General features: G+C 55.9%; 1 protein-coding gene across 5 annotated transcripts in view; it reads right to left on the bottom strand.

Annotated features, from left to right (window-relative positions):
* Positions 1-13,087, bottom strand: part of PLXNB2 (plexin B2) — a 106,360-nt gene that overhangs the window by 17,542 nt on the left and 75,731 nt on the right. For all 5 annotated transcript variants that reach the window (XM_038756036.1, XM_038756037.1, XM_038756040.1 and 2 more), the window contains 13 exons: positions 12,985-13,085; positions 12,040-12,166; positions 11,609-11,762; positions 10,351-10,465; positions 9,438-9,546; positions 9,120-9,221; positions 8,094-8,186; positions 7,810-7,891; positions 6,620-6,780; positions 3,781-3,929; positions 3,513-3,621; positions 1,828-1,964; positions 1,551-1,727 (listed from right to left, as the gene is read on the bottom strand). In XM_038756036.1, coding sequence (XP_038611964.1) covers positions 1,551-1,727; positions 1,828-1,964; positions 3,513-3,621; positions 3,781-3,929; positions 6,620-6,780; positions 7,810-7,891; positions 8,094-8,186; positions 9,120-9,221; positions 9,438-9,546; positions 10,351-10,465; positions 11,609-11,762; positions 12,040-12,166; positions 12,985-13,085 — 1,616 coding nt within the window. The remainder of the gene's footprint in view (positions 1-1,550; positions 1,728-1,827; positions 1,965-3,512; positions 3,622-3,780; positions 3,930-6,619; positions 6,781-7,809; positions 7,892-8,093; positions 8,187-9,119; positions 9,222-9,437; positions 9,547-10,350; positions 10,466-11,608; positions 11,763-12,039; positions 12,167-12,984; positions 13,086-13,087) is intronic.

Raw genomic sequence — 13,087 nt, 5'->3', positions numbered from 1 at the left:
ATCAAGTTGTCCCACGTGGGGCTCACAGTCTTAATCCCCATTTTACAGATGAGGTAACTGAGGCTCAGAGAAGTTAAGTGACTTGCCCAAAGTCACACAGCAGACATGTGGCAGAGTCGGGTTCAAACCCATGACCTCTGACTCCAAAGCCTGTGCTCTTTCCACTGAGCCACGCTGGTAACCTTAAATCATTCATTTAACCTCTTTGTAATGGGTTCAAATCCCAACTCTGCCAATTATCAGCTGTGTGACTTCGGGCAAGTCACTTGTCTTCTCTGTGCCTCAGTTCCCCCATCTGGAAAATGGGGATTAAGACTGTGAGCCCCCCGTGGGACAACCTGATCACCTTGTAACCTCCCCAGCACTTAGAACAGTGCTTTGCACATAGTAAGTGCTTAATAAATGCCACCATTGTTATTGTTATTGTTGTTACTACTAATAATGACGATATTTGTTAAGCGCTTCCTATGTGCAAAGCACTGTTCCAAGCGCTGGGGGGTGGTACAAGGTGATCAGGTTGTTCCACATGGTCCCTGGGCACTTAAGACAGTGGTTTAGGGTATCCAGGCATGGAGAACAGTGCTTTGCACATAGTAAGCGCTTAATAAATGCCATTATTATTATTATTATTATTATTATTATTATTATTATTATTATTAAAAGGCAGACTGGGCAGAGTCGGATCCCAGTAACAGTAATAATAATAATAATGATGGTATTTGTTAAGTGCCAAGCACTATTCTAAGTACTAGGGTAGATAAAGCAGCGTGGCTCAGTGGAAAGAGCCTGGGCTTTGGAGTCAGAGGTCACGGGTTCAAATCCCAGCTCCACCAACTGTCAGCTGTGTGACTTTGGGCAAGCCACTTCACTTCTCTGTGCCTCAGTTACCTCATCTGTAAAATGGGGATTAAGACTGTGAGCCCCCGGTGGGACAACCTGATCACCTTGTAACCTCCCCAGCGCTTAGAAAAGCGCTTTGCACATAATAAGCGCTTAACAAATACCATCATTATTATTATTATTATAAAGCAGGGTAGAGAAACAGCGTGGCTCCGTGGAAAGAGCCCAGGCTTGGGAGTCAGAGGTCGTGGGTTCTAATCCCGGCTCCCCCACACGTCTGCTGCGTGACCTTGGGCAAGTCACTTAACTTCTCTGAGCCTCAGTTACCTCATCTGCAAAATGGGGATGAAGACCGTGAACCCCATGTGGGACAACGTGATCACCTTGTATCCCCCCAGCGCTTTGAACAGTGCTTTGCACACAGTAAGCGCTTAACAAATGCCATTATTATTATTATTATTATTATAAAGGTTATCAGGTTGTCCCACGTGGGGGCTCACAGTCTTAATCCTCATTTTACAGATGAGGTGACTGTGGCACTGAGAAGATAAATGACTTGCCCAAAGTCACACGGCTGATACGTGGCAGAGCCGGGATTAGAACCCACGACCTCTGACTCCCAAGCCCTTGCTCTTTTCACTGAGCCACGCTGCTTCTCTACCCGCCCCCCGCCAGCCCCCTCCTCTCGGGCCCACCGCAGCGGTTCCCACCTCATGAAGCTCCGGCCAGGCTCAAACCCCTGGACGACGGGGTTATCTCGATAGAAGAAGAAGATGCTCCCATCGGAGGCCCGGGAGCTTCCGTAGGTCACCGTCACCAACGCCGACACCTCAACTGGGGAGCTGAAGGGGCCCGTCCGGCACGTGATCTCCGCGCCAAACTCGACCCTGGAGCCGGGAGGGAGAGGCCGGCGGTGAGCGAGCGCTGCCAGACCCTGTCTGAAGGTGGGGAGGGGGCGGGAGGCCCCCGGGGGTCAGTCAGACTTACACGACACAGGGGACCTCATTCAGGGAGACGTGGACGTCTTCGCGGAAGCCAGTGTCCAGGTACTCGCCGGTGATGGTGATCAGGGTCCCTCCGGCCAAGGGCCCCTGTGTGGGCTGGATCTTTTCGGCCTTTGGCTTCTGGGCAATCAAAATGACTGAACTCGAGAGACTGAGCCAACTCCCCCTTCCTGCTGCCTACATCCAGGTGACTAAGAAAGGCTTCCCTCCCCACCATCGATTATATACTCTACATAATATATATTATATAAGATGTATTATACACCTCACCTCCCTTCTCTCCTTCTCCAGCCCAGCCCGCACCCTCCGCTCCTCTGCCGCCGCTAACCTCCTCACTGTACCTTGTTCTCGCCTGTCCCACCGTCAACCCCCGGCCCACGTCCTTCCCCTGGCCCGGAATGCCCTCCCTCCGCACATCCGCCAACCTAGCTCTCTTCCTCCCTTCAAAGCCCTACTGAGAGCTCACCTCCTCCAGGAGGCCTTCCCACACTTTTTTCCTCTCCTCCTCCCCATCCCCTCCCACCTTACCTACTTCCCCTCCCCACAGCACCTGTATATATATTTGTACAGATTTATTACTCTATTACTTGTACATATTTACTATTCATTTTGTTAATGATGTGTATCGAGCTTTAATTCTATTTGTTCTGACGATTTTGACACCTGTCTACATGTTTTGTTTTGTTGTCTGTCTCCACCCTCTAGACTGTGAGCCCGTTGCTGGGCAGGGACTGTCTTTATATGATACCAACTTGTACTTCCCAAGCACTTAGTACAGTGCTCTGCACACAGTAAGCATTCAATAATAATAATAATGATGGTATTTGTTAAGCGCTTACTATGTGCAAAGCACTGTTCTCGATTGAATGAATGAAACTTATAAATGGTTTATTTATATTAATGTCTGTCTCCCCCTCTAGACTTACAGCTCATTATGGGCAGGGAACGTGCTCGCTAACTCTCTTGTATTCTCTCAAGCTCTTAGTACAATATTCTGCGCCTAATAAATACCACTGATTGATTAATTTAGCTACACCGCTCCCTCCCTACTGCCTGCCCTGGACCCAGGACACTGAGCCCGACTCCCAGACGCGAAGCAGTATGGTTTAGTGGAGACAGCACGGGCTTGGGGGTCAGAGGACATGGGTTCTAATCCTAACTCGGGCACTTGTCTGCTGTGTGACCTTGGGCAAGCCACTTAACTTCTCTGTGCCTCAGTTACCTCATCTGTAAAATGAGAATTAAGACTGTGAGCCCCACGTGGGACAACCTGATTACCTTGTATCTACCCCAGCACTTAGAACAGTGCTTGGCATTTAGTAGGCGCTTAACAAATATCATAATTAATTAATCTACACCGCACCCCTCCCCATACTGAACCAACGGGATTCATCATCTCCTCACAATACGCACATTTTCCCTCATCCCCTGCCCCCATCTGGAACTTCATTCAATCATATTTATTGAGCACTTACTGTATGCAGAGCACTGTACTAAGTGCTTACTGCAGTATAGTGCAGTCTATACTACCCCCCGCTTCACAATCTAGACTAGCCCGCTCCATTGTCCCCCCGGCCGCACCCAGGACAGTGAGCGGGTGCGACCTGTGTCCTCCCACTGGATGAACCCCCCCACCCCCCGAGGGGAGACCCCCTTGGCTGGGCCGACCTGGTACGTAAACTGGACATGGGGAGGGGACTGGCCCAGTTTCCCATTGATGTCGACTTCGATGCCGCCGGTCATTGGCTCCTCACCGGGCTCAACCACACATACGATCCTGGGAAGGGGAACGAGAGAAGGAGGGTTGGTGGGGCGGCAGAGGAGGAGATGGGGGCCTGCCCCCTTCTCTCGAGGTCAGTGGGGGAGAGGAACAGGAGGGCAGCACCCCCCAACCGCCCCCCAGCCCCGTGGGCACACAGCGGGTGGCGTCGGACACCTGGTAGACACGGAGTAGAGGGTCGGGAAGAAGGTGCAGTTCCGGCCAGCCACGGTGATGCGCTGGACGTCGCTGGCCTGCACCCCCAGATTGGAGCCCATGATGGTCAGGCGGATGCCCCCGTCCAGAGGCCCGGTCTCTGGCTGGATCTGGTGAGAGGAGAAAATGGCAGCTGAGGGGCTTTGCCCGAAACTGTCGGTGGAGAAGGAGGGGACAACCTGCCCCAGGGTGACCCAGGTCTGGCTCAGCCCTGCCGCCCGTCCAGCCCAGGACTCTTCATCTGGCGGGGGACTCGGAACATTTGTAGCCCTCAAAACCCTCCTAGATACACACCCTCATGGGCAGGGATGGATCAGCTGACACTCCTGGCTCTCCCCCAGTGCCCCAGCATGAACTATCCAACAGCTCTGACTCTCCCCTCTCCATCCCTGATTGTCCCCCAGTGAGCCAGTCTGGACCACACAATACCCCTGATTCTCTCCTCTCCATCCCCGACTGTTCCCCAGTGGCCCAGCCTGGACGACTCACTCACGGGTCCACCCAACCCTCCCGGGAGTTGCCGGCGGTTCCGTCTACACATGGGAACGGATCCCAGGATCTCATCCCCAACCCACTGGGGGACGATGCATCTCCCTGTGTTGGGTTGTGGTGGGGGGGATGGGGATGAGGAGAGGAAAAAGCGGGCTCACTGTGGGAAGGCCTGGAGGAGGTGAGCTCTCAGTAGGGCTTTGAAGGGTGGAAGAGAGCTAGCTTAGCGGATGTGTGGAGAGAGGGCATTCCAGGTTCAAATGGCTCCAATGGGGCCCCTTGTCCTGGTGGGGTGGGATTTGGGGGGGGCAAAAGTTCTGTATTTGCCCCCTTCCTCCCCTTCCCCCCTGTGGTTCTGTGCCCACAGGTCCGGCCCTGGGGCCCAGGCTGCCAGTCTCAGGCTACAGAGCCCTGACCCCTCCATCAGCATCTCCTGGGCCAACACTGCTCCATCCCCTGACCCGCCCAGGTGCCCTATTTTGCCCCAGCTAAGCCCTGCTCTGTCGTGAGATGCAGTGCCCAGAGCCAGCAGTATCCCAGGGCAGCAGATCGGGCATCAGACGGGGTCAGAACTGGGCCTTGGGACCTGTGTGCCAACCTGCCTGGGGGCAGAGTCACTGGGGGGGTGGGGGGGTGGGGGGGGAGAATGAGCCTAGAGAGGAATCCCATTTCTGGGAGTTGGGGAGAAAGCTCCTGGAGAGAATTCTGGAGGTGGGGGGTAGTTCTCCCTTTGGCCCTTCCCCCGTCCGCAGCTGTCTCCTCCTGCCTTCAGAGACTCTGAATTTCCCCAAATCCACCCCGACTCCTTGGGAAGAGAGGAAGAGGAAGACCCTGCTTGGATCCTTGCACTTGGATAAGACCCTTTATGCACTTGGTAATAATAATAATAATAAAAATAATGGCATTTATTAAGCGCTTACTATGTGCAAAGCACTGTTTTAAGTGCTGGGGAGGTTACAAGGTGATCAGGTTGTCCCACGGGGGGCTCACAGTCAATTCCCATTTTACAGATGAGGTAACTGAGGCGCAGAGAAGTGAGGCGACTTGCCCAAAGTCACACAGTTGACAATTAGTACAGTGCTTTGCACATAGTAAGTGCTTAATAGATGCCATTATAATCGGCGGAGCCAGGATTTGAACCCATAATAATAATAATAATAATGGCATTAATTAAGCGCTTACTATGTGCAAAGTACTGTTCTAAGTGCTGGGGAGGTTACAAGGTGATCAGGTTGTCCCACGGGGGGCTCACAGTCCCCATTTTCCAGATGAGGTAACTGAGGCCCAGAGAAGTTAAGTGACACAGCTGACAAGTGGTGGAGCCGGGATTTGAACCCATGACCTCTGACTCCAAAGCCCATGCTCTTTCCACTGAGCCATGCTGCCTCTCTAAGTATTCACCTAATACTCTAATTCTCTAAGTATTGGTATTCACCCCATCCTCAGCCCCACGGCACTTTTGTCCACATCCCTAGTTATTTATTTATCTGGTGTGTAAGCAACGTGGCTCAATGGAAAGAGCACGGGCTTGGGAGTCAGAGGGCGTGGGTTCAAGTCCCGGCTCCTCCAACTGTCAGCTGTGTGACCTCAGGCAAGTCACTTAGCTTCTCTGTGCCTCAGTTACTTCATCTGTAAAATGGGGATTAACACTGTGAGCCCCACGTGGGACAACCTGATCACCTTATATCCTCCCCAGCACTTAGAACAGTACTTTGCATATGGTAAGTGCTTAAAAAAAAATGCCATTATTATTATTTCTTTTAGACTGTGAGCCCACTGTTGGGTAGGGACTGTCTCTATGTGTTGCCAATTTGTACTTCCCAAGCGCTTAGTACAGTGCTCTGCACATAGTAAGCGCTCAATAAATACAATTGATTGATTGATTGATTGATTGATTTATGCAGTCTACCGCCGCCCCTCCTTATGACAGAAGATGGGATGTTCCAAAGAGGGTGTGACCACGGAGTCGCTGTGGGTCGGAAATGACTCCACGGCAATTTGAAGACGAACATCTCCCCGGCTAGACCGGAAGCTCCTTGAGGGCAGGGAACACGCCTGCCAACTCTGTTGTACTGTCCTCTCCTAAGGGTTTAGTCCAGTGCTCCGCACGATGTAAGTGCTCAATAAATATTACTGATTGGTTGATCGATTGAAGAGGAGGAGGAGGAGGAAGAGGAGGAGGAGGAGGAAGAGGAGAAGGGGAGAGCGGCACTGATTTGTTTCCTTTCTGGACCCTACGGATCCCCCCCGAGCACCACTCCCCAGGCCGCTGGCCCATCCTGGGCCCCTGGGCAACCCCGGAGTCCCCCACCTTGGTGATGACCGGGTCGGGGCACTGGTTAGTGGCATCGCTGCAGGAGTCCTGGTGCAGGCATCGGCCCTGGCCCCCACACCAGACACACTGGTACTCCGAGCTGGCCGCCAGGCACAGGCTGCAATCGCTGCGGCCGAAGGAGCAGTTATACAGGGTCACTGTGGGGACAGACACACAGACAGACGGGGGGAGATGATGATAATCATAATTACGGTCTGTGTTAAGCACTTACTACGTGCCATGCGCTGTTCTAAGCGACGGGGTAGATACAATTTAATTGGTTTGGACACAGTCCCTGTCCCACCGGGGGGCTCACAGTCTTAATCCCCATTTTACAGATGAGGGAACAGAGGCACAGAGAAGTTAAGACGCTTGTCGAAGGACACACAGCAGACAAGTGACGAACCCATGACCCCGGCTAGAATAATAATAATAATAATAATGGCATTTGTTAAGCGCTTACTACATGCAAAGCACTGTTCTAAGCACTGGGGAGGTTACAAGGTGATCAGGTTGTCCCACGGGGGGCTCACAGTCTTAATCCCCATTTTACAGATGAGGTTACTGAGGCCCAGAGAAGTGAAGTGACTTGCCCAAAGTTACACAGCTGACAATTGGCGGAGCTGGGATTTGAACCCACGACCTCTGACTCTAAAGCCTGGGCTCTTGCCACTGAGCCACGCTGCTTCTCTAGAACCTGGGAACTTTGGACAGGTTAAGCCGACAGGCCTCAGACCTGGCTCCCACGGCCCTCTGGCCACCAAAAAACACATAATAATAACAAGAACAATAACAAAAGTAATACTTGTAGTATGTGCTAGGCACCCTGCTAGGTGCTGGAGTAGATCTATTCTAAATCAGGTTGGACACAGTCCCTGTCTCACATGGGGCTCATGGTCTCAATCCCCATTTTACAGAACTGAGGTCCGGAGAAGGTCCGGAGAGGTCCGGACTTGCCCACGGTCACCCAGCAGACAAGTGGTAGACCCAGGATTAGAACCCAGGTCCTTCTGACTCTCAGGCCTGTGCTCTATTCACTAGGACACGCTGGGGTGGGGAAAATGGCCAGACAGACAGGAGGTGGGAGGGAGCTGGTGGGCCTGCTTGAGTCCCGTGCCACGGGCCCCCCTCCATCGCCCCCAGCCCACACTCCCGCCCTGCCCCGTGCCCCTCAGCAGCCCCCTCACCCTGCAGTTTGCTGTCGATGTGTTTCCCATAGGACCGGACGTACAGGTTGAGCGGCACCGTCTCGTTGGTGTCCGAGGACAACTGCAGAACAGACCCGCCGATGACACCAGATGAGGGACGGAGGAAGGGAGGGGGGATGCATGGCCCGGGGGTGGGGGTCCCTGAGATGCCCCACTTTCAGGCTGGACATGGAGGCTGAGGCCACCTCCGTCCCACACCCGCCTGTACATCCCTCTGCCCCCACCGACCGCCCCAGCCCTGGGCCTCCAGACTCCAAATTTACCTTAGGGGTCCGGAAGAAGAACCTGCCCTCTTCCAGCATGGTGGCCGGCTTCTCAAACGCCAACAGCTCATTGCCCACCATCAGGGAGGTCACCTGTGGGGCAGGGAGAGGACAGAGACATCAAGACTCAGGTCCAAGGTCCAGCTCTTAGCTACTCCCAGCAAGCAGTACCATTTCCAAGGGTCTCCCTGGGCCCAGGGAGGTGGACCAAATCGGATTCATCCTCATTCCATTTTTTGGCCAGATGGAGAGAATGAGGCCCAGAGAGAGGCAGGGGCTAGTTGTAGGTTTCATAGCAGTTCGTGGCCAGAGTTGGGACTTAAACTGACATGGGAGTAACCCGCAGGCCCCAGTGCCTCCCGGGACCTGGGGGACCAGGTCTCGAACTCAGAGCAAAATCTGAGACAAAAGGTCTGAACTGTGAGGAGCTCAGAACCCTTCCTGTCCCTCAGGGCTTAGATTTCATTTTGGTTGAATTGTGTCTCTGCCTTCCCCAGATCCCCAGGATGGGCAGTGAGGCCCGGGCCAGGACAAGATACCCTCGTAGGGGTGGGGGGACCGGGGGAAGGGATCCTTGAGGGTGGTCAGGATGACCCTCTCTCTGCCGGTCCCACATTCCACCCCACCGGCCAGTGACCCAGCCCACTGCTGACCACAGAGGCAGAGTCAGTTCATAACAGGACTCAGACAGATCATCTCCTCCCGCTCTGCCCCAAGGGGAGGGTTCTTGGTCCCCAGGGATGACAGCAGCAGCAACCGAGTTGGGGAGGAAATGACTGGAAGGTGGAGTGGGGATGGGGGGGGATGAGGAGGAGGGGAAGAAGAGGAGGGGAAGAGGAGGAGGAGGAGGAGGACAGAGTCTGGCCAGAAGCCCAGAACGTGCAGGGAGAAATGGAGGAGAGGAAGCACTTAGGCCCCATGGCTGGGTCCTTGTGGAAAGGATTCATCCACACGCCACATGGGGGGCCCCCCAGGCATCATATCATCCCACCCTCGCCATGACAGAAAAATCCCGGTTCCTCCCACCTGGACGCTGTCCAGATTCTTCCCCTCGAAGGTCACGTCGGTCTCGTGGTTCATGGGGATGACCAGGGGGCTGGGGTTCAGGAACTGCGGGCAACCGTCTTCCTGCAGAGATCGGCGTTCAGAGGCCTAATCATATCCAGTCCCGCCACGGGGACGCGGCCGTGTCCCCCTACCCCCAGCATCACGGCCTCGGCCTCGAGCTAAGCCTCCCTCTGGGCACCAGGCCCGGAAACTCTGGCCTAGTGGCCTCACGGCCCGGCTTATGGCCCCGGCTCCTCTTCGATGACCGCCTGGTTACCCCAGCCCCAGCCCCCTCACCATGTTCGACTTGATGATTCCTTCCTCTGGGTTGGGTGAGGACTCCCGGCACACGTGGTATTTCAGATCCCACTGGCAGTTCCACCGGTTACTGGCACAGGAAATGCATCTACAACCAATCAGTCGATTCATTGATTTGACCACCTGCTGTGTGCACGGCACTGTCCTAAGCGCTTGGGACAGTGGGACAGTACGGTAGAGTTAGTGAATATGACCCCTGCCCTTGAGGAGCTTACGGTCTACCGTGTGCAGAGTGTTAGATTGAGTGCTTGAGAAAGGACAATACGATTAGTGGATACAATTCCCGCACTCAAGGATCTTACAGTCTACTGTTGGAAGAACACTATACTGCGTTTTTGGGACAGCAGACAAGATCCCTGCCCATGAGAAGCTTACAGAATACCAGGGGAGACAAATACTAAAATATTTTCCAAATAGGAGGAAGAACGAAAATGGATCTGAAGGTGGGTGAATGTGTAAGTACAGGATCTGCACAAGAGTGTTACAGGATTTCTAAGTACACACGTGTGTACTTTTGGTGTATACCAAGGGTCGGGCTAGGAGTCGAGAATAAACCCAAGGGAGAGGAAAAATCAATCAGGGAAGGCCGCCTGGAGGAGATGAGATTTCAGCAGGGCTTGGTTGGGGTTTCGTGGATAGGTAGCAGGCCGGGACAGGAGCTGCCAGGACATGGGGGAAGTGGGAAGTCATGTCGGGGGGGGTCATACGTCTGGGGCACACGTCTGCTTGGACAACTCGAGGGACCCCCTCCCCGCCCCACAACTGATCAGTAAGACTAAGGTGCAGGAACAAGGGAGGCTGGGAGAACCGGAGCCGGGTCTGACCACCCCCGGCTCCAAAGATGCACCCCAATTGCCAGCCAACACCCCCATCCCACCGGCACCATACGTACGGGAGGTTGGTGGTCAGGGTCATGGCTTCCTTGCAGTCATAGAACGGGTAGGTGTGGGAGGTGAAGAAGATCATATTCCTCTTGAAGGTGAGCGTGATGGGAACGGCAACATGGTCTGAAAGCCGGGGGAGAAAAAGCCCTGCAGCAGGACAGTTCCCGGACACGGTGCCCACAGCCTCCCCCGTGCCCACGGTGTCCCGACCCCGGCCAGCTGGGCTGGGGGCGAGGAGCAACGCCAACCAACTCTCCTCCTCTGCATGAGAGACGTGGCCCGGAGGAGCTTAGGGGAAGAGTGGCAGGGTGGGATGGGAAAATGCCAGCAGAGTCGGGATCCCCCTAGGCAACGGGCCTCTCCCCGGCCCAACTCCCCCAACTCATCCTGCCACCCCACCTCCCATCCTCCCACTTGCCCCAGCACCCCATTTCCGGCTCCCACCTCCCCATTTTCCGCAACTCCCTGTCACCTCTAGCCTCATAAGCCCCTCCCTGGGGTCTCTGTGACCCTGCAGGGATCCTACAGATGGTCTGGACCGATAAATCCCCGAGGTCGATTCACTAGGCAAAACTGGTTGCAGCCTAATCATCCAGCTCTGCTCCCCACCCACTGTTCAGCTCTCCATGTGCTCAGCTCCCTTTTTCCGTCTGGTTCCCTGCCCTCCCCTGCCAGTCTCTCCTTCTGCAGCCGAGGGACCGGTTTCCCAACCGAGGCCGCTCACGCGGCCTCCTTTCTGGTCTCCCGGGGGGGCAGGGGAGGGGCCGCCCACTGGCCCGCCGGGAGCCCTTATCTGACCGGAGATCCTGGGGCCCGAATCAAAGGTCCCACGTCCTGGCGCCTTGGTTCCTGGTTCCTGAAGGGCCTCCAAGGGATCCATCCCTCCCGGCTCCTTCCCTCCCCGTGGTGTGGCCAGGCCCACAGCCCCTGGTCATCCTGGGACAGGGGGGCCCACCCGTGGGAGGCTCAACTCAGGGGAGGAGCCCAAATTTGGATGCAGGTCTGCCAGCCTCCAGGCCCTAAACACCCTGGAACTGGACCTCTGGACAACACTCCAGTCACCCCCACCACTCTGGACCCCTTCCAGTACCCCGCCATAGCTCCGGGGGGGCTCGGCAAAGGAGCTTTGCTGTTGTTCAACTGGAGAAACTGAGCCAAGCGAACACGATTGACTGGTCTGCAGTCAGAGGAGCGCGAGGGCAAGTCATCCTTGGGACTCTCAGCTGGGGCTAAAAGGAAGTCTGGGCCGGGGGGGTGGGGGGTTACCTTGGCCCTGGGGCGTTGGGGGCACGTTGACCGGGGAATCACACACGATGGTCCCGCTGTCCAGGTGGGCGGGGTGGGATGGCTCCTGCCCAAACTGGCACAGGAACTCGGTCGCTTTCATCCATGCGGGGAAGGGGCTCACCGTCAGACGGACCTGTCCAGGGCCCAGCATGGCATCTGTTTGCTGGCCCACTCCAGCCACCTCCCCCCACAGGGGTCACTCCACCCCACAACCCCCAGACTCATCCTCACAGGGGTCACCGTGCCCGCTTCCCGCCTCCCCTCCCCATCACCTCCCTAGTAGAGGTCACCACACCCCCCTCCCCACACCTCATTGTCTGTCACCGTGTCCCCCCGCTGGGCTCCCTTCCGACCCCCACCCTGGCCACCCTCCTGCAGGGGTCGCGGTGCCCCCCCGGGCCGCCCCTGACCTGGCCGCGAGCCCGCCGGCTCATGTTCTGCGGCTGGGCGCTGGTCACTGCTGGGCAGGAGCTGTTGCGGCTCCAGAGCCAGCGGTCATCCTCCTCTGCCTGGGGGCAGTTGGTACGCCGGGTGCACCTAGGGGCCGAGCCACAGCATGGGTTGGGGGGTGCCAAGCCGCACCCCTTCTCTGCCCCTATGCGATGGCTTGAGGATGATCTCCCACTCCCCTCTGATCCCCCTCATCCCTCTAACCCTATCACCAGCCCTGCCTGGCCCCCAGACTCCCAACACCCTCCGGCCTGCCTGATGCCCCCCACCAGGAACGTCCCTTCCCATCCTCACCCTCCTCCAGGAAGCCTTCCCAGTTTGACTCGCAATCTGACTTCCCACTGCTCCAGCATTCTGGCAGCCCCTGCCCCTCCAATCTCCCTCTGTCCACCACCGGTCCCGCTCTCATCTCCCTCTGTCCACCACCGGCCCCAACTCTAAGGCAGCCATATAATAATAATAATGGCAGAATTTATTAAGCGCTTACTATGTGCAAAGCACTGTTCTAAGCGCTGGGGAAGTCACAAGGTGATCAGGTTGTACCATGGTGGGCTCACAGTCTTAATCCCCATTTTACAGATGAGGTAACTGAGGCCCAGAGAAGCGAAGTGACTTGCCCAAAGTCACCCAGCTGACAATTGGCGCAGCCGGGGTTTGAACCCGTGACCTCTGACTCCAAAGCCCGGGCTCTTTCCACTGAGCCACGGATGAGTCTGAGTCCCAGATCCCCCTGCCCCAGCCTGATCCAGCCCAGCTGGGACAGGGCTCCAGTGACATCCGTGTCGAAGGTGGGGCGGAGCGGGAGTGGTGCTGAAATGAGACTCCCAGGTTGTCCCCTGGGACCCTCCCACCTAGCCCCAACCCCCTCGGATTACACAGCCTCTCACCTGCCCTCCAAGACTCACCTGCCCTCCAAGACGCACCACCCGCAGTACGGATCCAGTGACTGCCTGCACTCCGAGCAGCTGGAGAGGGCTGTGCAGTCCTGAACTGGCAGGCGGAAAACCT

Source organism: Tachyglossus aculeatus, chromosome 14 (genome assembly GCF_015852505.1).
Source record: "Tachyglossus aculeatus isolate mTacAcu1 chromosome 14, mTacAcu1.pri, whole genome shotgun sequence".
Classification (NCBI taxonomy): Eukaryota; Metazoa; Chordata; class Mammalia; order Monotremata; family Tachyglossidae; genus Tachyglossus; species Tachyglossus aculeatus.
Note: the sequence above shows the minus strand (reverse complement) of the source record. Positions and strands in the feature narration are given on the sequence as shown.